General features: G+C 38.8%; 3 protein-coding genes across 3 annotated transcripts; all 3 read left to right on the top strand.

Moving 5' to 3' along the window:
• The first annotated feature begins 545 nt into the window (after positions 1-545).
• Positions 546-2,211, top strand: LOC117613142 (BAHD acyltransferase At5g47980-like). Its single transcript, XM_034341786.1, has one exon. It carries the CDS (start codon positions 581-583, stop codon positions 1,946-1,948), a length of 1,368 nt encoding a protein of 455 aa, XP_034197677.1. The 5' UTR covers positions 546-580; the 3' UTR covers positions 1,949-2,211.
• A 10,854-nt stretch (positions 2,212-13,065) lies between these two features.
• On the top strand, positions 13,066-14,741 carry LOC117613143 (BAHD acyltransferase At5g47980-like). The gene has a single exon (XM_034341787.1). It carries the CDS (start codon positions 13,134-13,136, stop codon positions 14,559-14,561), a length of 1,428 nt encoding a protein of 475 aa, XP_034197678.1. The 5' UTR covers positions 13,066-13,133; the 3' UTR covers positions 14,562-14,741.
• A 6,961-nt stretch (positions 14,742-21,702) lies between these two features.
• On the top strand, positions 21,703-23,161 carry LOC117613144 (stemmadenine O-acetyltransferase-like). Its single transcript, XM_034341788.1, has one exon. The coding sequence runs from the start codon at positions 21,703-21,705 to the stop codon at positions 23,131-23,133; it is 1,431 nt and encodes a 476-aa protein (XP_034197679.1). The 3' UTR covers positions 23,134-23,161.
• The last annotated feature ends 2,898 nt before the right edge of the window (positions 23,162-26,059 follow it).

Raw genomic sequence — 26,059 nt, 5'->3', positions numbered from 1 at the left:
GATCTCGTGCTTCCCATGCTAAATTACGATTGACCTTGTGCACTTACAAGTATAATTTGTGTTTAGATTAACTTTGTCGGATATCGTGGCATTTGCACTTTAGTTGGTTTAACTGTCTTGCTATACTCTCCGAATTTTTCGTGTCACCTATATTTTTCAAGAAGGTAATTTGGTTGCTGATTGTCTTGCTAATTTTGGTGTGGACCATTCTAGGACTTTTTATTGGGACTCTTGTCCTCGTGCGACTTTTGCTTTTTTTCATAACCTTGGAACATGTACTGAGAGAATGGAACATGTGTTATAGAAACAATGGAACATGTACTGAGAAAGCATTTAAATCCCACCTAACACATTCATAAACCAGTAAATAACAATTCAATATCTAGCAACTATGAGGTATGAGCCACCAGTCAATACTACAAGTCTCGTCTTCATAAAATCCCACCTAACTAAACTAATCACTCACAGAATATATATATATATATATATATATATAAATTAAATCCCTACTAATTTATGTTGTTTTCCAAATGCAGTAGGCCACAGACTTGGAGTTGGTATATAAATAGAGGTCTTTGCAATGAAACTCTCAAGTGTGAAACAAAAGATGGCTTCAGAAATCAAAGTTGAAGTCATTCGCAAAGAAACAATTAAGCCATCCTCTCCAACTCCTCATCACCTTAGAACTTCCAGTCTCTCTGTTTGTGATCAGTTACAACCTGAAATGTATATCCCATTACTTCTCTTCTACCCCAACAATATTAGTGATGATGTGGTCAACAACATTGATCGCAATTCCTTGTTTGCTGAAAGATCCAAGCTTCTCAAAACATCATTATCTGAAGCCCTCACTCAATTCTACCCCTTTGCGGGGGAGTTCGAATATAATGTTTCAATCAGCTGCAATGACCATGGGGCTGGATTTATTGAATCCCAGGTCAACTGTCCCATATCGAAGATTTTGGAGAACCCCGACTTCGAGATCCTAAAACAATTGCTTCCAACTGCAATAAAATCCAAACAATCAGAGGCAGGCCATCTTCTACTAGTCCAGGTCAACTTGTTTGAATGTGGTGGATTGACAATTGGGGTTAACATTTCCCATAAGGTCGCCGATGCCTTTACACTCAGCACATTCATCAAAAGCTGGGCTACAATTGCCCTTGGCTCAGCCAGTACTGCTAGTGATCATGTTCTGCTTCCTGCTGAATTTGGTGTTGCAGCTACTCTATTCCCACCACAAGATGTCTTCAATTCACCCCAACCGATCGTGGAGTCGATAAAAAAAAACTGTATAACCAAGAGGTTTGTGTTTGATGCCTCAAAAATTGCTGCTCTCAAGTCCAAAGCTGCCAGTGCCGCAGTGCCAAATCCTACGCGTGTTGAAGTAGTGTCTGCGCTCATTTGGAAATGCGCGTTGCAAGCATCGAGATCAAACTTGGGTTTTACAAAGCCATCCGCGTGGAATCAACTGGTGAACATGAGGAAAATATCAGGGCTTGCCAGGGTAGAAAACATATTGGGGAGCCTTGTTTGGCTGTTTACAGTCATGACTATGGAAAGTGATGAAGTGGAACTTGAAAGCTTGGTTCAGAAGTTGAGGAAGGGCATTGAGGAATATAAAGAAAAGTATGCTAATGGATTTAGTGGTGAGGATTTCATTCAAACCATGGAAGGGCTTAAGAATCTCATAATGAAGGATAGCATTGAGACCTATGGTTGCACCAGTTGGTGCAGGTTTTCGTTCTACCAGGCCGATTTTGGTTGGGGAAAGCCATCATGGATGAGTCTCTGTGACATTGAATCCATGAATACAACTTTATTGATGGACATGAGTGATGGCGTTGGCATAGAAGCGTTGTTGTGTTTGGAAGAAGAACACATGGCCATAATTGAACGCAATGAGGACCTGCTTGCGTATGCTTCTCTGAATCCGAGTGTCGTTTAATTAGTACCCTCTTATGCTTCTTAGAGGGATATGCTGTTGTGGATCTTTGATGATATCTCTCATAATCGTGCTTCATTGCATTTTCCCCTTATTGTTTCGTTGTTTATCACATGTTGTTTTCAATTCAATAATGCTATTTAGACACATAAGACTGACCACATTAGCTGACCACCTTCTGTGGCAGCTGATGTGGTTATGCCGTGTCAATTATAGTGTCAGCTCAATATGATTATTCTTGAATTAACTAGATCGTCTCCAACTTAGTCTGTTCGCTGGTTTATATGTGCTTAGCTTTTTGACGAGTTCCTTGCATGCGTGCAATGTCGCTTTTCTCTTCTACTCCATGTTCTAGTTATGGTGCTTTGTTGTTTTCTTTTTGTCTCCAACAATGGAGGATGGGGATGGATAGATTTGTGGAGGAAGAGTAGAGAACCAACATGAGGCTACAGACCAACAACGCTGCTAGGGTTACTTTTCATTTTTCATTTTTTGGGGTTTGAAGGATTATTGAAAAAGATAATAAATTAAAATTAAAATCTACATGGAAATATTCATTAATTGACATGGCATGACCATATGTTTAGGCTTAATTTGGCACATCCAGCCCAAGGTCACAAAGCCCATAGCAATTTTTAAACCAGCCACCAACGTTCCCTTGAATTGGGCCAAGATTATACACTCCGCCCAAACACTAGGGGCCCAGACCCGGACTTTACAAAATAAACAAGAAATCCAAAAGAACCCAGCCCAGGATCTATCAAAAGGTGGCAAAACAAAAATTTGGGCCTCGAAAAGAAAAGAGCAAACCAGCCCTCAGTTTGATTCCAGAAAAATCAGAGCAGGCCCAGCATGATTAAAGAAAGAAGAAAAATAAAAGCAGACCCATGTGAAATCTCTTTTCTCTGACATTGAAAAGTCAACATTTTCAACTAAATTGATAAAGTATGTTAATCAAAAGCAGGCGAACTAGGAGAAGACCTTTCTAAAAATCTCTGCCATCAGAAGATCAAACCCTTATTTTTTATATAAAATATTTAGAGATATTTCCTCCACTCCAACAAAGGGGTGATTCTCCCAAAAGATAAACAGGTCATACTTTCAAAAATAAATAAGCAGGAAGACAGGGAGCTGTTCAACCTGAGAATCAAACTAACCATCACGGTTTGAGCTCTCACAGGGGGGCAGTTGGAAATTAAAAAGGGGTTAGGTTCTCTTTTAGGAAAAACAGGGAAGTGATCTTGAGAACTGACTGTTGAGAGCTTATCTGCCAGAATTGATTAAAACTTTTCTTTTTTCTTTACATTTAAATATAAAAAGATCTTTTGAGAATTTTTTGCCGCCCATTGTTAGAAGAATGAAACCCTACTCTAAAGCATTTCCTTATAAATACTAGAAAGGGTGAACAGAATCGAAGGCACTCAATTTTCATCAATAAAAAAAAAACAACCAAAAATCAACCAAAACCTCACTTGAACCACAAGAAAAAAAAAACAGTTTTAGATCAGAATTCTCAAAGTTCAGACTTAAAGAAATAAGTCATTCAAAACGAGATTTCTCTCGTTACGAATTTGGTTCAACAAAAGCCAAGACAAGCAGAGTTTGAGTTTTCTCAAATATGAAAACCTCAACAAAATTCACAGTACAGTTTCCAGGTCATTAAGTTCTTAAGAACAGCCACTTCTGTCCCTTCAAACTGAAAATCTGCAGTTCTGCTTACTCAAAAGCCTCTCAAAGCTTGGAGTAGATTAAAGCTCTGCCAAAATTGAACTTTGGTATCGATCTACAACTGAAACTAAGTAGTTGAAGTTGTTAAAAGTCCAGTCTAGCCCATACATACCCAGTCCAGTCCGGATGAGAAGCTTCTATCCAGACAGGAATGGAGTTCCAGCTTTCTTTTTGCTTTTCTAGAGTTGATTTCTTCCTTTGTAGCTATGAAAAGAGCAGTTTTGTCTAAAACAGTCCACTTTATTATCCATTACTCTGGCTAGAATTACCAATTTTATACTGGGATAAATTGTGAAGTCCTCACCAGTCTGAGGCAAGAAAAAGAACTTACTTGGGAGATATTCCCCACCCAAATTCATAATCGTTTGTTTAGAAATCAGTAACTTGGGGCGCAAGTTATCGGTTTTAAAGAAGTCTGCTAGAATCTTTATTGCTAGTAGTGGCACGCTCATACACCAAAGAAAGTTGACTTGTTGACCAATCAATGGTTTCCAAGGCAGTGGGGAACTTTGCCCTTCCATCTCAGGAATAAACACAAAACAGGTGAACACCATATCAATTTGGTTGGTCCTCAATTGGCCTTCAAATCGATCAACATGCCGAGCAGCAAATCACTAGTGCGATCGATTGCTGGTTCACATCTCGCGCACTAGAGCTCTTTGTAACACCCCAACCCTAATTTATTTATCCAATTAAATTAATAAATTAATTTAATTATGAAATTACAATTTTGCCCTCGAGTTAGGGGTAAATTGTTCATTTTTTATCTGGAAGGATTTGGGGTTGTGAGTGGTATTTTTACGTGGATCGTACCGAGATGAGTTCGTAGACTTGAATTGGAGTTGCAACGAAAAGGATACGATCAAATGAAGTTCAATGGCATAACCGTAATTTTGCGAAGTTTGTTTTTAAAATGGGTAATGATTTCCCCACTCCAATTTTATCCACTTACACTCCTTTTTTAGTTATAAAATGAAGTGTAAGTGGATAAAATTGAAGTGGGGAATTCGCCACTCTTTAAAATCTGTTTCTCTCTCTCTCTGGGGTGCGACAGAACCCCCCCTCCCCCATTTTTTTCTGTTCAGTCGGTGGCTTCCAAGAGCCACCGCTGCCACCACAGGCCATAGTTGGCCACAGGATCGGACCCAAAGTGACTGCCACCTCTCCGTCTTCCTTTCCAGACTGATCTCAGCCCTGTTCCTTCACTGGTATCTCCGGAAAACGTCAAGAAACAGCCGAATTTTACGTGATTTTTCGAGAGCTCGTTCGGGCTCCTCCGGCCACCAAAGCTTGCTATCTAGGTTTCCTTTCTCATCCTCTCGAGGTGTTCTATCTGCTGGTTGTGTTATTTAGGATCGATTTCTGAGTTTAAGTTGTCAAATAAGCAATGGAAATTTGGCCCGTTTTCGGCCTCCGATTCCGGCCACTTCCGGTAACTTTTTGGAATAGGTCCAAGAACAAAAGTTGCTCCACTCTATGTGTTGATCATGTAGATATAAGTTTTGCCCGGCGGTTTGGAGATTTTTCGATCGCCGAAATCTCTTTGGGCACCCACATTCTGCCGGTGCGTGTGGCGGCATGTGGGCCACTATTTGGCTGGTCCTAGGCTTCTAAAATACTCCTCATGTCGTCCTGAGCACGACGGTATGCTCGGATATAAATTTGGATATCGTTTGATCGTTGATCGGATATCGCATATTAGGCGTTATCCTGGTTCGATATGTTCGGACTGTTGGATCGACTCCAATTTAATATATGTTGATCTAGACATTCCTATGATCGTGTAGGAATTCGCGGATCGTGAATCAGAGTCTCGAATGTTCCGATTCAATAACTAAAGTTTGCGTTTTACGATAACTGTCCGATCGCGAGCGATCCGGCCGTTCAATTCGGAACAAACTTGCAGGACGCATATTCTAAACCTTGAGGAACTCGTAGGAATTTCTGGATTGTAAAATAGAGGTCGTGGGTCCCTCGGGCCCAGTTGTCCAAGTTGGAAAGTTTGACCCCTCGGTTGACAAGGTCTTCCGAGGTAGTTTCACCCTTCAAGGAGTACAAGAACGACCTTAGTAACGAGTCTCTACCGTTATTTGAGTTATGTTGACTATGTTGGGATTTTGAGATTGTTTTTACTATCGATGAAACTTCTTGGATATTATTTAAATAATTGAATTTATGGAATGAATGAGTATGGGTTAATTGAGTTGTGTGAGTCATGAAAGTGAGCCTTGGGCTCGGCTAGGATTATTCGTAATTAAGTGGATTTTGTTTAAAAACTTGCAGTACTTTCATTAATTAAATGAATATGCATGAAATATAGTTTGAATGAAAATTTGGGAAATTTAAATATATTTGTATTAGTATTATTTAATGGTGAATTTGGTTTATCTCGAGATTTAAGAGCTTGATTTGCTTTGGTGATGAGTTTATGTTGAGATGTTCAAATTATTTGTAAGGAGGTTTGGATGAATTACGGTGAATTGGATTAATAAATAATGTTGATTATTTTGGCAACCATCCTCAGATACTGGATTTCCCACACATGGCATTGGAAATTTCCAGCGTATGGGAAAATATGTGATTATTGGATCTCACACGTGGCGTTGGATTATTCCGGCGTGTGAGACATTGTGATTTATTATGGATTATCACATGTGGCGTTGGAGAATTCCGGCGTGTGATAATGGATTTCCCACACGTGGCGTTGGATATTTCAGACGTGTGGGAAATTATGTGATTATTGGATTTGACACGTGGCGTTAGATTATTTCAGCGTGTGAGACATTGTGATTTATTATGGATTATCACACGTGGCATTGGAGAATTCTGGCGTGTGATAATGGATTTCCCACACGTGGCGTTGAAAATTTCCGGCGTGTGGGAAATTATGTGATTATTGGATCTCACACGTGGCGTTGGAATATTCCGACGTGTGAGACATTGTGATTTATTATGGATTATCACACGTGGTGTTGGAGAATTCTGGCATGTGATAATGGATTTCCCACACGTGGCGTTGGAAATTTCAGGCGTGTGGGCTCATTAAAATATTAGTTACCTAGCCACACGTGGCGTTGGATTATCCTGCGTGTGATAGAGGATCTGTATACTTGGGTTACGGTTACTTTGCTACGCTCGGCATTGGACTCTCAGACGTGTAGTAAAGTAACAGAGAGAGGAAAAATGGATTATTTTACTATAACTGGGAAAGATAACTCTAGAAATAACTTATTTGTACTACTGAAAATGGTTGTATATCACCTGGTTCGTGATTTTGGACAGAAGAACTACGTGTGGCTTGATCCCTCAGTAAGGGTACGTAGGTAGCCTGGGGTCCCACTCAGGTGCAGCCCCGAACTAAAGATAATTCTGGAACTTTAATTTAGTCGTTTGGATCTAGTCTTTCTTCTTTTGCTCTTTCGATGAGTTTGGTTTCGACTTTGTCGATGGTCCTTAAGCTCATTTGAGAACGAGGTTTGATTGATTGATTTTATTTCGGTTTTACCAAGTAGTCGTGGTTAAAAGGTGTTTGTGGTCTTGTTGAGTCCGAAACCCGTTGGGATGGGTGCTTGATCTTGGTCTGAGTCTTTAGAATTTCTTTGTTCTTACCCATACTAGGGTATAATTGTGAGGCCGGAGGCCATCTTTGTAAACTGCATGAAATTATCTTGTGCATGTTGCTGGTTGGTGATATTAAATGTCCATATTTCAAGGGGGGACTCTGCCGATATAGTATTTGAAGTGAGCCCAGCATCAGGATGATGTCGGAATTTTCACAAGATTCGTCCCCGGGTTTTGAGGGATTCAGGGCAGGTCCTGTCACTCTCTACACAAAACCAATCGATCTCCCATGACTTGGTGATCGAACGCTTTCTTGCCGAGAATACTCCTTCCTTTCTCCCTTCGCATCCTAAAGGTGAGCCAAACTTCAACACCATTATAGCCCGCATAGTCTCGATGTGGCATAAATAAAGTATCAATATTCTGTCGATATATCTGTCGGCAAGCATTTAAATCCCACCTAGCTCATTAATAAACCAATAAACAATCCCATCTAGCAACTCTTTTACCTTGAGAGCCTTAAAATCCTAGACAAAAGAATTTGTCAGCCTTTAAATTCTAATTTAGCCCTCACTCTTGCTTGCTGTAATCTTAGTTATTATATTAAAGTGGATGCCAATTGCAATACTCATAATTGAGCATTCATAGAGTCTTGAATATGAAATTTCTTATGTCGGTAAGGCTGTTAGTATATCCAACTGATATGTTAAAAGTGCCACATAGACATTTAATGACTAGAAATAATATCTCACATCACTCCAACCGATGTGTAAAGCTGATGTGGAATGAAGGCTGGAGGTTGAGATGTTATTTTTGACATCCCAAAAGCAAGATGTCAAATGAATATTTATTTATTTTTTTCTTTTCTTTTTAATTAAAAATTGTAGGGGCTTTTTTCTTCCGGCAGCTTAAACGGGCTGGGCTGCCGTAAAGGGCAGATGGATGAAATTGCCCTTTGAGCCTGAGTTCAAAGATCAAGGCCCAAGAATGCTTCGAAAGGACTGAGATGCCTTAGGAAACACCTTGGTTACCTTCACCAATGAAAATAACAACAGCTTACAGATGATTTCTTGAGGCTTACAGATAAATTTTCTAGCTTGGCATGAGAGGCTTGTGGCATGGAAGCAAAATCAGCATGAGTTTAGCACCAAAGAGGAAAATATGGCTTCCTAGGGAGAAATGGGAGTGTTTAAGGTGAGGAAGAAGAGGTTTGCAGGCTGATTTGGCTGAGAAGAGAGAAAGAAAGAACAATGTTCTTCCGGCAGCTTGACAAACCTTCTGACATATGTGAAAGTGGTCTGCCAGAAGAGGAAAATGGAGAAGAAGGGTGTATAGTGCACGAAATTGCTGGGTTTTTGCAGGTAAGAGATAAAGCTTGCTCTCTGAATCTGAGTTGGTTTTTGGTTGGGTAGAAGAGGCCCCTTTTATAGCTGCTGGAACCCATCTTTTTCCAAGAAACCCCAACGGTTTCTATCCATTTTGGCTAAGCTTTTCCTTTCCTTTCTCATCTCCTCCCTTGACTTTTCCTATCTTGGTGAAATTTCCTCTGCCTATTTGCACAAAATCAGAGATTTTGAGAAGCTCAAGGCCCCCTTTTCCCGCAGCTATTCCAGTAGGAGGCTCCATTCTTAGCTATTTTTCTTCTTCTTTCCTTCCTCCTTCCTTAGCCAGATCTGATGAAGGAAAGGAAGTGGATATATATGCTGGTTCAAAGGGTGCTTCTGGCAGCTCGCAGGCTAAGATTCCTTGGTTCCTTGAATGTTTCTTGCTTGGAACTTGCTCCCCCCACGTGCTGGAACCTCCAGCAGCTTACATACATGGATATTTTGGCTTTCATCGTGGCTTTTGTTTTCAGCTAGGTGCTGGAGATTTTGCATATATTTTCTTGAGTTGCTTGGGCCTTCTTGGACAATAAGTTGGTTTATCAAGTGAATGGGCTAACCTCAACAAGTGTTGGACTATTTTTGTTGAGGTGTTGGGCTAATTTGGTTAAGCTAATGGGCTATTTCCTCCTTTGTGCTCACCCATATGTTTGGGCCTAAGAAATGAACTTGAGTCCCAAGGCTCCCAAGCAACCCGAGACTTCCATTTCTCGGCCCATCAATGGGCCTCATGTTGATTTATTACCATCCATACCATAACCCACTCAAGCAAGCCCCGGGCATCTTGTGTGGCTTGGGCTCACTTAAGCTTGTAGCATGGCGTGTTGCTTATTTGCTTGACGTGGCATGTGTCCAAGCGCATATGAAGAACTTTTGCATGCCCGAATCGGGTTTTTTCTCAATAAGGTATTGCATTGGGCCAATAATTTATTTGGGCCAAACCGTGAATTTTTTGGGCCTCAACAAAAATAAATCAACACTAAAATGTAATAAAATAATAATTTAATTTGAAATATCAGGTGGAGTGTAAAGCTGTGTAAGATGTCAAATTGCCATATCAGCCATCAAATTTAAATTTGATGTTTGGTATTTGACATATTCCTTGGAGATGCTCTAACAATTATGATGTCAGATCTGGGATGCCTACAACGTGAAGGCTCAGACTTTTAAAACTGCCATAGAAGCTGCTTGCTTACTCCTTAGAATTGATGACATTGTAAGTGGGATCAAGAAGAACCAGCCTCCTAGTGCCAAAGCTCCTTCCAAGCCTTGAGTTGAGAGAAGTTGATGCGGATAATGAGCAAATAATTTTCGAGTGAGTATTGGGAGCACGTGGGTCTCTCGGTGTGAATGAGGTTTTGCTTTAAAGAAAGAAAAAAGAAAAATAAAAAAAATAATGTCACTTTAACTTGGTAGTGTGTGTTTTTGTCTCTCTTCTTTCTTTCTCAATCCAGCCAGGAGGGTTTGGGAAAGAAGAGATGTCTTTTTAATGGAGAATGCTATGTTAGTTTGACATGTTTGTCATCTATGTGGGAGCAAATATTTTCGCCTCCAATCACAGCATGTCATGTGGAAAAGAAGATTATCCCTTAAATTAAGTAATTGAACCAATTTATTTGTCCAATTAATTAATAGGGATAATATCTTAATTATAGGATATTATCTTTATTTAATGAGATAATATCATTAATTCAGATATTATCCTAATAAGGAGATATAATCAAGCCCGACTCAATCTTTATGAATTTGGGTAAAGAATAAACTCCTCCTACTAAGAGTTTATTCTCTACGAAACCCTAGCCCCGAGGCTCCTAAAAATAGATGACTTCATTCATCATTTAATGTACTTCAAAAAACCTACATCCAAACCTACTTCTAAAACCCGAGAAAAATACTCGAAGCTCTCTCCCTCTCCACTCTCCATATTTTCTCCACACGGCTCCGGCCACCACACACGGCTACGACCACCTAGTTCACACCATATATACAACTCCATACTCTTTTGTTAGCTATTGTTTTCCTACAAACACTCGAACATAGGCATCGGAGGGCCTTTGACCAACACCCCCGGGTGTGGTATATTTACTCCTGTCTTTTTTACAGGAATTGAGAAAGAGAGAGAAGGAAGATCTGAAGAATCACAAGGCGAATATTCTCCTGCGAGATTATTTGCGCAAACAATCTATGTATCGAACACAATTTTTTGTTTCCTTATTTGGTTGGCACAAATGGGATGGGGGTTTATTTCGACCATTGTGAATGACTATTAACAATTGAAAGTTATTGATAAAAATGTAATTTTCTCAAAGAAAACAGAAGTTTGTCATGAGAAAGCATCAATATTCATGATAAGCCACTGTAAAGATACACCAGAGCTTGCAAATAAAAGAACAGAACGTGCAGCAAGCCCAATGTACACTAACTCGTAGAGGCGAGATTCAATCTTGACCGTTATTTTTGACTCGGGGTGTAAGCATTCATCTTGGCCATTCATTAGGAGAGAGTTTGAAGTTCAACGATACACTTGTCACCCTCATCTTAAACCAATCTCCCCTTTATTGATAAAGTAATGAAAGAATAGAGTAATGCTATTTAGACACACAACATTGACCATTTTAACTGACCATCTTATGTGGCAACTGATGTGTCATGCCATGTCAGTTAATGAATGGCGCCATGTCAATTAAAAAAGAAATTAAAAAACCCTAGCATTCCTAGTGAGTGGCCTCATGGCAACATTCATTAATTGACATGGCATGACACATCAGTTGCCACATAAGGTGGTCAGTTAAGGTGGTCAATGTTGTGTGTCCAAATAGCATTACTCAAAAGAATATCAATAGGTGGTATTCTTTTGGGAGATTCACTATTATACCCAATATAGGGGCCCAAATTATAAAAATATCCTATATGAAATGGACTTTAGAAACACACCCAAAATCCATTTACAACATTACAAAAAGGCTTTTAACTTCTTATAAATTACAAAACTACCATCAATTCCTTAAAACAAGACCAACCCAAAATCTCATAAAAATACCCAAAACACTCAATAGGGCATCAAAGTAATTTAATATTCAATATTAAATTCAATAAGGCCAATTGTCATTTTTTTGGGTGTTTTTTGGGTTTGTTTATAGAAATTCAATGGTGTATGGTTTATTTATAATATTAGTGCTAAGAATGGGTATATCACTAAATATCTCTATTCTTTTCAGATCTGCAATCTTACACCAATCTGTCTATATGTGACATTAAAAATCAAAATTGAGGTGCTAACCTTGCCGTGCTTCACGACATTGGAGTTTCGGTGGCGTCCTTTACGATAGCTGCTAGGTGGAGTTCACGACCTTGGCGTTTCGGTGGAGTTGTACCGCAGAATTGATGGTGTTTCGGTGGAGTTGTTGCAGCCTTAGGGTTTGCATATCTGATGGGGTTTACAAAGAAATTATGCGGAGATCTGTGTAGAACACGTGAAATTTTAATATGGGTTGTGGTGTGAAAATAAAATGTGTGTGTGATGGGTTTAGGTAAGTAAGGGTAATTTAGGAAGAAGTGATGGGTGTAGAGAATAATTTTAGATTTCACTAAAATTTTATGGGGTGTAAAGAGTGTGTGGGGTCAAAAGAGAGAATTGTTAGGTTCAAATCAAATATGATAATTAATGTCCTACAAATCAATAACTTACCGGTTTTACAAATTCATAATTTATCTTATTTATGTTTTAGGGGTATAATTGGAATAAAAAAATAACTAAATAAAACGTAAACATCAATAAATCAAACATGCATGTAATCTTATGTGGCACAAAAGTCAAGGGACTTGGATCAATATATAACAGCTTTCACGTGGATTGCACATAACATCTCTCATAAGAATTGAACTTATGCCAAATTTTCTATATTTTTAACTCGAGCTTCATCTTGACCATTCATTAGGAGAGAGTTTGAAGTTCAGCTATATACTTGTCACCCTCATCTTAAACCAATCGGCTCTTATTGTCACAAAAAATTTACGACTTAACACTTCAAGGTTTACGCCTTGCTTTACAAGATCAAAAACGCATCACACCTCGCCTTTCAAAACAATAGTATTGCTCTCTTATTTCCTTCTTCCATCTCAATATTAAAGTTTGTTGGCCAATTGATATTTTGGGAAAACCTGTCAAATAGGACTTTTATTGTAACATTGTTCTCACATGTGTTAAACAAGGGAATATCTGTGTACTATGAAGCCTATAAATCCTAGACAAAAGAATCTGTCAGCTTTTTTTTTTTGGTCTCGGAAGAATCTCTGAGCTAGAGCCACCATTCAAAACTACTAGTCTCGTCTTCATAAAATCCCACCTAACTAAACTAATCACTCACAGAAGAAGTTGGCATACTATACTAATTTAAGTTGTTATTCCTTGCAGATCCTTTCTTTTGCCTATAAAGATGGCCACACACTTGATATAGCCTTCAGAAAAAAGTCATATTGCTTTGGAAGTAGACATAGCCTGTCGCAAACAAAGTAAGATGGCCCCAGACTTGATCAAGGTTGAAATCATTGAGAGGCAAACAGTCAAACCATCATCCCCAACTCCTCATTCCTCGAGAACCATACAGCTCTCTGTTTTGGATCAGATGGTTCTTAGTCACGTTTACTTCCCAACGCTTCTCTTCTATTCCGGCAACAATAATATTACTGGTTCAGGAGGTGGAGCTACTTCTACAGACATGGCGGCCATGAGGATGGAGAGAGATTATTGTCAGCATCTAATTCGGTCATTAGCTAAAACTCTCACTCACTTCTACCCTCTAGCAGGAAGATTGAGTAAAGGCTATGACATGATCCAATGCACTGATGATGGAGCTGAGTTCGTGACGGCCCGGGTCAAATGTTCGTTATCGCAGATTTTTGAACATCCAGATTTCGAGATGCTAACTGGGCTCGTCCCAGCAGTTGGTCAACCTGACGGTGATGGTGATGGTGATGGTGTTTCCACGAGGCTCCCGTTGCTTGCTGTGCAAGCCAACTTGTTCGAGTGTGGAGGAATAGCAATAGGGTTGAATTTTTCACATAAGGTTGTTGACGGCATCACAGCTAGCGCCTTCATCAGTTGTTGGGCCAAAACAGCCCTTGATGATGGTGACGATGATCAGGTACCCTTCATGGTCCCAAAATTTGATGCTGCGTCTTATTTTCCACCACTAGATTTCTTAAACTCATCACAGCCATCATCAGCCGAGCTGGTGGGCATCATTAAACAAGACAAGTGCATAACAAAGAGATTTGTGTTTGATGCCTCAAAGATTGCCACCCTCCAATCAAATTTGGCCAGCGCATTGGCACCTCATGCACCGACACGTGTCCTTGTAGTTTCAGCACTCATTTGGAAATGTGCAATGGAAGCATCATCCAAATCATCAAACATACCACCATCTTCGTTCCTACTAACTATGGACTTGCGTAGACGGTTTGAGCCACCCTTGCCAAAAAACTTGGCTGGGAACGTTGTTGGTATTTTAGTAGTCACCGCAACAGCATCATTAAAAGGTCAAGAAGAGAGTAATGAGACAATAGATCTAAAAGACTTGGTTGCCAAACTCAGTAAAGGTATTGCACAACAGAAAGAAACTTATCCTACAAAACTACCATTTGATTCTAATGAGGCATTGCAAAGGGCTCGAGAATATGAAAAATTGAGAGGGAATGTTGACATGTACCATTTATGCTCTGGAATTTGGTGTAGGTTTCCGTTTTATGAAGCCGATTTTGGATGGGGAAAGCCGACATGGGTTAGCGTTCCTAGTATTGGTTGTAAGGATGCGTTTTATCTGATTGATAAAAAAGATCGCAAGGGAATAGAAGCGTTGTTGAGTTTGAGTGAAGAAATCATGGAGCATTTTGAAAGCAATCCGGAGCTTCTTAAATATGCTTCTGTAAATCCAAGGGTCATGTAGCACTATGTGTTAAGGTCGGAGTTTGGTCGAGTTTAATTAGTATTGTTGTGTCGTGAGAATAATTATTTTCATTGCGCTAGCTGTGAGAATAATCACTTTCAATTGTTTTGTGAGAAGATGGTTATTGAATTTGTTGTCTTCATGAAAAGAAATATAATCAAATCAATATTATATTGCTCATATTATTATGCCTCATTGGTTGTGAGAAAACTAAAGATCTTACTGATAAAAGAGAAAAAAAAATCTACAATCGTTGTATAATAAACACATGGTGCTGGAATATAAAGGCTGCACATAAAATAAATAAAACACAATATTTGACGAGGTTCGGCAAGTTGTGCCTACGTCTCCGGAGAGCATCAACACTAACATTTTCACTATGTAAAATAATAGGGCTACAAAAGGAATATAACACTCTCATTGGCTCACTATTTTTCTCTCTTGGACAATTTCTCTCTGCTCTCTTTTCTCTTCTCTGGCTCTCCTATTTCTTCCTTCTCTGCCTAGGCTCTCTTCTTCTTTTTTCTCTCTCTCTCTCTAGAGGTCACAACCATAACATTTACTCCTTTCTGTATGTAAGCAGTGCGTGAGACAAAAAGTCTTCAACTCTCCGTAAAACTTGGTGTTTCCCTTCCGACATTGTTTTTCACTTTCAACATATGGGTCACCCATTTACAACAATAATGGGTGATTATATTTCCGCTTATGCAGAAAGCGGGTGAGGAACCAGTGGTGTTTTAATGAATTTTCCTAAAATGCCCAAATTAACCTCTTTAATTTTTAGATATTACTTCCATTATCCTTGAACTTTTTCTCATGCGTTTTCTGAATCTCTCCTCCTTCCTCATTTTTTTTTCTTCTTCTTCTTATCTTCTTTAATTTTCACAGAACAAAAATTTACTTTTCTACTTTAATTTTCGCATAACCCACATCTAACAATGTCTTCACACTTTTCTTCTATAATGTTAGCGCGAGACCCAGATTTAAGGATGAGCCGCATAATTTTTCTCTAGGATTCACACTGCACTTCACACTTTTTTTTTTTGGGTTGTTTCTGTGTGATATTTATGTCATTCTGTTTTGGTTTTTATTAAGTTTTTTCAATTTGTATCTGGGTGATGTCTCTCTATCATCCTGTTTTGGTTTTGATGTGTCTGTTTTATTTATTTATTTTTTGGTGTACAGAATGAAACCTTCATTATATAACTCCCAAAAGGTTTGAGAAAACAATATGAAACTAGCAACCCAAAACACTGCATAATCATGTACATAAACCAGGAAGAGACTCAGATAATTTTTTTATAAAAAAACCCAGGAAGAGACCAAATCTCGCAGACCATCATCATCAATTTCTTTTACTCTTTTAATTTCTAAATAAACTTAAAAATAAAAGGAAATGAATGCATATATTCAATAATGCAAGTAGGAGTAGCAATTAAAAGAGTAGAAGAAATTGATGATGATGGGCATGGAGTATACTCGACGGGACTCGATGGGAATTGACAATTAATTCGGAATTGACTGTTGGGCATGGAGATATAAACTATAGTGGGGTAAACAAAATTATTAATGGACATATGTTCAGTTTTGTAATTGGTCATGACATTTGGAGATATTATGTATGTTGGAGAGATATTGCTATCTAAAATAAAGACTTCATTACTTTATAATTGAAACATAGTTAACACAAGAATTGTACAAATCAAAGTGAAAGTGTTATTGCTCCGAAAAAATAAGTGAAAGTGTTATTTTCACTAATTTAGAAAGGAAAAAAATTTGTTAACATTATGTCCTTTTTAGTCATTACACACAATCACTGCACTTTTACACATAATTTTACCAAAAACTTATAAATTGATTTTTGTACTAACAGCAATTTTACTATTTAGTTTACCAAACGCTAAACTGTTTTCCTTTACAACTGATTTCTCTCACAACAAATCTCAAAGTAATTATTTTCACAACATAACAATGTCAAACTGGTTTGCTCTTCACTTATGATCTTATATAACTTGATACTAAGGATTAGTTTATATAACTTCAACAAACAATTTGTAACTTGTTGAAGAATATGAGTCCCGCATCGGAAACTTGACTAAATAAAATACAAAATATAATGAATGATTCTACCACTAAAAACACCGAGACCTTTTGTGATAAAACCCCACACCTATTGAGCTTTGTAGGTAGTTACGTTAGGGACAATATCAAGTAGTGGGTAGCTGGGGATCACCACATAGTAAGCCACACGTGGAGGCATGTCCACATCGGAGTCAATCATTTAGGCCTAACACGTGAACACCACATATTGGGTAAAGGGTAGGAGTAAACACTCAAGCCAAACATGTGAGCACCATATATTTGGTAAGGGTAAATGCTCAATTCAGGCCCAGTCAATCAACCGGTGGCAAACCTGTGCAAGTGCAAGGAGGTGCATCTGCACCTCTGGTAGTCGGAAAACCCCAGAAGAGCTGCTGAAGTTGCACCTCTTCTCATTAAAAATAAAAAAGTGAGGCCAAAACGACGTCGTTTTGGATCAGATGCTGCTTTCTTTTTTTTTCTTTTTTTTTAACCTGGCCAAAACAACGTCGTTTTGGACCAGGTTTTTTTTTTTTTTTTTTTTTTTTTAAAAAAAGGGGAAACTGCTGGGCCATTCATGGGCTTCTAGAGGGCTTTTATAATTCTTACCTAATTGGATTTTAATTGGAACTTCTCTTTATTCAATTGGGTTTTGGGAATTCCTTATTTAAGTAGGATTGAAAATTCTCTTTATAAAAAACCAATTTAACATCACCTAAAGTGTGTAATGTGATGCAAATATAATGCGACGTTTTCATGATGTTTTTTCTTATATCAGTAATGCAAATATAATGCGACATTTTCATGATATGAAACCTTGTCGGCAACAATTGTAGGGTAATTGTAATGTTATTTTTTCAATTAATTATGAATAACACTAGTATTGTTTAAATTATAAGGATATTTAGTTGTCTTGTAACACCCCGACTCCAAATTAAACCCCTTATTTAAATTATTTAAGAGAAATTACAAATTTACCCTTGAGATAGGGGTATTTTGGTCACTTTCTTACCCGGAGAGAGTTTGGGGCAGTGACTAGTATTTTTGGATAGGTCGTACTGAGATGAGTTCGTAAACACGTAGTGGCCTCGAATCGGAGTTGTAACGAGAGAGATATGGTCAAAAGAAACCCAGTGGCATAATCGTAATTCTTTCGAAATGAGATTTTTATAAATAAAAAATCAGATTTCTCTCTCTCTCTCTCTCTCTCTCTCTCTCTCTCTCTCTCTCCTCGTCGGTCCCTCTCTCTCTCCTCGAATCTCCGGCCACCGGCCGCAGCTGCGGATGAGACTGGTGCCAAAAGGACCGGCTTGGCCTCGGCGTCACAACCCGGCCCTTCCCCAACATCAGCCGCCGCTCCAGCAGCCGGAAAAAGGCGATTTTTGCCCAGTTTTCGCTCGAACTTCGCCGGCTCTGATCTCCCTCCTCCGGCAGCCATTTCTGGAGAACAAGGAATGGAAATTCATCCATTCTTCATGCTCTAGCTGCCTGTTGGGTAGGATTGGATCGATTCTTAGCGTAACCAATTCGATTTACGAATTGAAATTTGGCCGATTTTGGGATCGCGATTCCGCCCATTTTCGGTCAGTTTTTGGGGTAGGTCCAAGAACAAAAGTGGTTCCAAATAGGGTGTTATACCTAGGGTAGGAGTTTGGAGCCATGGTTTTGAGATTTTTCGGCAATTCGTAATCGGTTTGGGCACCCAGCGCTGCCGGCCCGTGTGGTGGCTCATGGGCGAGGGTAGTGGAGTTTCACTGTGTCTCGATGAGATCCTTAGGTTGTCACGAGTGCGTAGGATTTCGCGGATCTGAATTTGGACGTCATTTGACTATCGAACGGATATCGCCTATTGCGCGTTATCCGGGTTCGATAGGTTAGGTCCGTTGGATGGTCTCAAATTTAATTTATGTTAATCTAGGTATTTCTAGGATCGTGTAGGAATTCACAGATCGTGAATCGGAGCCCCGGATGTTTCGATTTAATAATTTAAAGTTTATGTTTTATATTAACCGTCAGATCTTGCGATGGTGAGCGATCCGACCGTCCGATCTGAACCAAACTTGCAGGACGAGTGTCCTATACCTTGCAGAACCCATAGGAACTTTCGGATCGGAATTTGGAGGTCGTGGGCCCCGTGGGCCCGTTTGACCAGGGTTAGGGTAGTTTGACCCTTGATTGACCGTGAGTCTCCCGGAGTAGCCTCACCTTCCCAGGGGGATTATCAGGTGCTAGACCATTTTTGAGGTTTACACAATATTAGTATTAATATATATAATTATATATGTTTGTACAAGGGTACAAAAGAGTCTAGAATGTCAGTTTGAAGTGCTATACGCACTACCTTAGGTACCTCCCCGGATTTTGGTTACACTACAAGTACCACCCAGTGAAAGTTAGGTCCCACGTGGCATAGGTTATCCGGCGTGCGGACAGACCCCATACGTGGCGTTGGTTGTACTGGCGTATGGGGAGATATTGTGATAATATGTTGAGGTCGCACGTGGCATAGGTTATCCGGCGTGTCGACAGGCCCCATACGTGGCGTTGGTTGTACCGGCGTATGGGGAGATATGTGATATGATGTGCAGGTCTCGCGTGGCGTAGGTTATTCGGCGTTGAGACAGACCCCATATGTGGCGTTGGTTGTACCGGCGTATGGGGAGATATTGTGATAATATGTTGAGGTCGCACATGGCGTAGGTTATCCGGCGTGTCGACAGGCCCCATACGTGGCATTGGTTGTACCGGCGTATGGGGAGATATGTGATATGATGTGCAGGTCTTGCATGGCGTAGGTTATCCGGCGTTGAGACAGACCCCATACATGGCGTTGGTTGAACCGGCGTATGGGGAGATATTGTGATAATATGGTATGGTCGCACGTGGCGTAGGTTATCCAGCATTGACAAGCCTCATAAGTTGCGTTGGTTGTACCGGCGTATAGGGAGATTATGTGAAATACAGAGAAATGAAATAAGGTATTGTCTATGTGTGGAATTGGGTTTTAAGGGAAGAACTACGTATGGCTTGATCCTCAATCAGGGTACGTAGGCAACCTAAGGTTATTAGGTGCAGCCGCGGACATAGATGTGATTGTGTTAGGAGGTTAAAACCTCATATGTTGAAATTGAAAAAGTTAGATGATGTATGTTGAAATTTAGCAGTTATAAATTTATATTTGAATTTATCGTTTGCCTTGTTTAAGGCATGAATTGATTTGCTAGCATGCTTGGTTGTTGAGAATTATAGGAAGGCCGTTTATGTGAATTGCATGAAATTATATTGTGCATGTTGCCCGTTGGGAATATTAAATGTGTTTTTTATGCATGTTGAAATTTTGGGAAATGTCCAATTTATAAGGGAGACTGCCGAAATTTCGGCAGAAAGTCTCGGTCTTTAGTAAGTGGGCCCGACATCGGGGTGATGTCGGGAATTCCACAGGATTTGCCAAGGTTTTGGGAAATTCGGGGCGGGTCCTTTCATGTCTCTTTTTTTTTCTTTGTTCTTTTTGAGCTTTTAGCTTTTAAGAATTGCACCTCCGCTGAAAAATTCATGAGTCCGCTGCTGTAATCAACCCTTTGATACCATATTAAATTTCAGAGAGACAGGTCATTGGCTCACTACTAACAACACCAATATTGTACCCAATTTAACTACCTACAAAACCCAATAGGTATAGAGTTTTATCGTAAAAGGCCTCAATAATATTAGTAATGGAACCATTCATTATATATTTTATTTTATTTAATCAAAGTTCCGATGTGGACTTGTATTCTTCAATATAACTTTTATTATATGTAAACTATTTTTTAAAGGCATTTTTTGTTAATGTGTCCTGTAGAAAAAAAAATTATTTAAAAATTAGAACAACGTTATAATGTAGAAGAAAAAAAAATTAGAATTTTATTTAGAGAACATTATTTAAAATAAAATAAAAACCTCAACCCCATCTTCCCTTAAGTCCCAGCTCTCAGAGGATATAAGTCCAATAATATACTGATCAAAATGCGTACAACCCATAATAAATCAACAACTAGAATTTTAGATAGAAGATGAAGATGTTGATAATATGCTGATGTGTGGAAATTTACACAAATAAATGAAGATCTTGATATTCATAGAGAAGAGGGCTAGACGTATCAGTTATGTTGGGCATTGTTTCACTGAACAGCTGATATAGATAAACACAGATGGGACGAAGGGTGAGCTGTATCTCGTGTTTTATTTTTATTTTTTATCGGACTCGCAGTCATTTTCTGCGTTTTCACTTTTGCTGTGAGAACGTTAAAAACATCTTTTTTTTTGTTTTCTAACTCAAAGTACAAATCAGAAATCGTTTTGAAAATATTAGGGCGTGTTTGGTATCCTATTCAAATAAGGAATTCAAAATTTTGGATTTTTCTTAAAAACAAGAAGTTCTTAAATCTATTTTTAAGATTCAAAAACTTGTTTCGTATGCAACTTGAAAACTAGTTTTCAAATCTTAAAAATTTGAGAACTTGTGAGTTGTTAGAAAAAAACTGAAAAAATAGATATTTTTTGTTTTTAATAATTATGGCGTTTTTTAGTTGTACTTGAGTTTGAATTTTTAAAAATAGAGCTATCAAACAAGTTTTCTTTGTTTTGAACTTAAATTCTATTTTTGAGTTTAAAAAGTTGGATTCAAATTGCATTCATTTTCTTGTTTTAGATTATATATATATATATATATATATTAAAAGTAAGTCTCTCTCGTCTTCATTAATTCCCACCCAACACTAGTAACACATGTAACACATTATACTATACTATGAGCCAAGCTAAAAGAATCTGGCAGCTTTTATTTGGTGGGAAGAATCTCTGAGCTAGAGCCACCAATCAAAACTACAAGTCTCGTCTTCATAAAATCCCACCACCTAACTAAACTAATCACTCACACAAGAATTGTAAGACTCTCTCGATCGTTATTCCATGCAGATACTTTCTTTTGCCTATAAAGAAAGTAAGATGGCCAGAGACTTGATATATAGCAAACAGTCATATTAGTTTCTAGCGAGATATAGCCTATAGCGAACAAAGTAAGATGGCCCCAGACTTGATCAAGGTTGAAATCATTGAGAGGCAAACAGTCAAACCATCATCCCCAACTCCTCATCCCTTGAGAACCCTACAGCTCTCTGTTTTGGATCAGATGCTTCCAAGTCACGTTTACTTCCCAACGCTTCTCTTCTATCCCGCCAACAATAATATTACTGGTTCAGGAGGTGGAGCTACTTCCACAGACACGGCGGCCATGAGGATGAAGGAGAGAGATTATTTTCAGCATCTAATTCAGTCATTAGCCAAAACTCTCACTCACTTCTACCCCTTAGCAGGAAGATTGAGTAAAGGCCATGACATCGTCCAATGCACTGATGATGGAGCTGAGTTTGTGACGGCCCGAGTCAAATGTTCCTTATCGCAGATTTTTGAACATCCAGATCCTGACATGCTAACAGGGCTCGTCCCAGCAACTGGTCAACCTGATGGTGATGGTGATGGTGATGCCACGACGCTCCCGTTGCTTGCTGTGCAAGCCAACTTGTTCGAGTGTGGAGGAATGGCAATAGGGTTGAATTTTTCACATAGGGTTGTTGATGGCACCACATCTAGCGCCCTCATCAGTTGTTGGGCCAAAACAGCCCTTGATGATGGTCACGATGATCAGGCACCCTTCATGGTCCCAAAATTTGATGCTGCGTCTTATTTTCCACCACTAGATTTCTTAAACTCATCACAGCCATCACCACCCAAGCTGGTGGACATCAAGTACATAACAAAGAGGTTTGTGTTTGATGCCTCAAAAATTGCCACCCTCCAATCACATTTGGCCAGCGCATTGGCACCTCATGCACCTACTCGTATCCTCGTAGTTTCAGCACTCATTTGGAAATGTGCTATGGAAGCATCATCCAAATCATCAAACATACCACTGGGGTCAAGACCATCTTCGTTCAAAATGGCTATGGACTTGCGTAGACGGTTTGAGCCACCCTTCCCACAAAACTTGGGTGGGAATGTTGTTGCTAATTTAGTAGTCGTCGCTACACCATCGTTATTAAAAGGTCAAGAAGAGAGTGACGATGAGACGATAGATCTAAAAGACTTGGTTGCCAAACTCAGGAAAGGGCTTGAACAGCAGAAAGAAACTTATCCTACAAAACTACCATTTGATTCTATTAAGGCATGGCAATGGGATCAAGAATGTCAAAAGTTGACAGGGAATGCTGACATGTACCATTTATGCCCTGGAAGTTGGTGTAGGTTTCCTTTTTATGAAGCTAATTTCGGATGGGGAAAGCCGGCATGGGTGAGCATTCCTAGTATTGGACTAAAGGATTTGGTTATTTTGATTGATAAAAGAGATGGCAAGGGAATAGAAGCAATGTTGAGTGTGAGTGAAGAAATCATGGAGCATTTTGAAAGCAACCCGGAGCTGCTTAAATATGCTTCTGTAAATCCAAGGGTCATGTAGCACTAAGTGCTAATTAAGGAAGGTCTGAGTTTAGTTTAATTGGTATTGTTGTGATTCTGTTGTCAGAATAATCAGTTTCAATTCTGTTGTGAGAATAAAGTCGAGTTTAAAGTCGAGTTTAGTGTAATTAGTATTGTCATAATGTGAGAATAATCATTTTCACTCTGATGTGTTATCCTAGCCATTTGTTCTAAAGTTGGGGACATCAAAGGTTGATCCTAACCATTAGTATTTTCAACTTAGAGAGCAGACTACCAAAAAAATAGTGGCAACAGTCACCATCATTTGGTGCAATGGCGGATCTAGGATTTTTTTACAGGGGTGGGCTAAATTTTTTTTTTGGGCACCTATGTGATTCGGACTACAATCGGGTCCTCCACCAAAACATCCACATGCTCAAGCTGGTCAAACCATCTATTCAACATCTTCACGACAAAAAACCACTATCAATGCGTAAACAGAGAAACGCATGGAAAAGAAGAAGAGAGAAACAGAGACTTAATAAAACAAAAGAGAAACAAATAGAGAAGACAAAAGGAAAGAAAGAGAAAAGAAAAATGGCGGAGAGAAAGAAAAATAACAAGAAAAGAGAGAGAAGAAAGAAAAAGAAGAGAGAAATGAGAGAGAAAAGAAAGAAGAAAAGGGACAAAGGGATTAAAGAAGAAAGAGAAAATGGAGAGAGATAGAGAGAAACTTTGGGCTAAAATTTGATTTATCTAAATTTGGCTTACAAATTAAGCCTACTCTAAAAAATAGGACTGGGCTGGAGCCCACTACAACCCTAATATAGGTCCGCCCTTGATTTGGTGACATTCGGTGACTAATGCTGAGGTGACTAGCTTTAGTTATCCTAGCATTAATCACCAAATGTCACCAAATAATAGTGACCGTTGCCAATTTTTTTTGTAGTAGCATAAGGATTGATCTTGGCCATCCTTCCATTAAGAGAGAAGAGGGTTTCCACTTTCAAAGATGAAGGCAAAACAAGACCACACCTTAAGTTCAAGGTCCCGTTTGGTAGGCCGGATTGTTGTGCGCAAACACTTCAAGACCTTGTCGTTGATGGACTACACAAATACTACACATAAGCCACGCAAAGAAAAAGCACTCACAAACCCAAAAGTAAACACACTCACAAATAACACAAGAATTTTTAAAGTTTCGGCGTTGTGCCTACGTCCTCTCTGGTGATCCTCGAGAAACTCACAAGTATGAAAGAACTCATTGGGTTACAATGAAGAACCCCATTTGCTCTCTCACAAACCCTAGCTCTCTTCTCTCTCACCCTGGCTCCAACCTAATTTGAAGCCCTGTTTTCTCTCTTGCACTCATTAGAGAAAACCCTAGCACTAAAATGTCTATTTATAGACCATAAGACTTTAGTATAATCATACAATGAATAGGAAACTTAAAACTCCTCAAAACCCAAGGAAAAATTATCCTAAACCGTCAAGGATCCACAATGGATTCGCATCATTCGCTCGAGCATCTGCAAGAGTAAAATGGATGATGCTTCATGTAAATTCAACAATTAAATAGGAGATTATTGTTTTCAAGTTATTAATTCTTGAGATAATTTGTCATTTTTTAAGATTATGTGAAACAAAAACATGTATTTAATATTACTGTATAGGAGACCATGTAATTATTTTGATGCCATTAAATGAAATTTTAGTTCAATTTACTTGAAAATTTTGGGACCTTAAACAAAGGACAGCGGTCACGTATACGACAGTTTTAAAACATACAAGATGACGATGTAACAATGTTTAATTTCGACAATATAGAAATGTGATTCCATTCTGACAAAATAGTGAAACAAATATTAGAAACATACAGTTCCACAAGAAGAATACATAACGTCTTAGATGTCCTCTTGGGGCCTAATAATAACAAGCATAAGCCAAAATTATTTGCTAGTTCTCTTTTAAAAGACATGATCCAAAAGTCCACTAGCTGACTAGTCTCTCCAATCTGCCAAAAAAATTCATTCGTTGATAGCATAAGCCGAACTTACTCAATAGTTTCTCTTTACTCAATTAGTTACTTGTTAGTTGGAGATAGAATTGGAGTTTCTCAGGCTGTCATATCTGAGGTAACAGGCTATTGTTCTGGTATTATCATTAAATTTGTATTTGATGAACTTCTCTGTTTTTCTGGGCATGATGAATGGTAGTCCATTCGCATTTGGAAGTAAAAACTTAAAGACAGGAACTAATCGTAGTCGAAGTTGTGTTGTGAGACTGCTGCTGTCATCTTTCCTGCAACTTACCACTATTCATAAGAACATATCCATTTCCCTATACAACGTTATGTATTGTATATGGGGTGTCTATTGCCCCTCTATTGTAATGTTATTGTGGACATATCTCGTGCCTAATGCTTTGATTTGGCTTTGTATTGCGTGATTATTGTCTTATTATTATGTATAGCACTATTTTGTTATTTTCCTTTCAAAATTTTAATGCCTTTGTATTGTATGTACATTGTCGGTATGTTGCCCGTGTATTGCCTGTTTATTACTTGTTATTGCCGTCGAATTTTTATTGCCTTGTTCTTTGGTGCAATGGAACATACATGGAATTTACATATAAACGTCCTCTCAAACTGGAGATAAACATTAAAAGGCTGTTGAGATACAGATATTGAGCTAGCTGTCAAAGTGTTCCAAAAATGAGAAACATATGTGTTATAGACATGCATTGTAAGGAACATGTGTTATAAGGAAAATCTGTTATAGAAACAATGGAACATGTGTTATAGAAATCTGGTTATGTCCTGACAGAATCTGTCCGCAAGCATTTAAATCCCACCAAACATAGTAATAAACCAACAAACAATCCCCATCTAGCAACCCTTGTATATGAGAGCCTTTAAATCCTGAACAAAATAATCTGTCAGCTTTTTTTTTTTGTCCGCAGAATCT

Source organism: Prunus dulcis, unplaced genomic scaffold (assembly GCF_902201215.1).
Source record: "Prunus dulcis unplaced genomic scaffold, ALMONDv2, whole genome shotgun sequence".
Lineage (NCBI taxonomy): Eukaryota > Viridiplantae > Streptophyta > Magnoliopsida > Rosales > Rosaceae > Prunus > Prunus dulcis.
The sequence above is the reverse complement of the archived record's forward strand: the minus strand, read 5'-3'. Positions and strand labels throughout refer to the sequence as shown.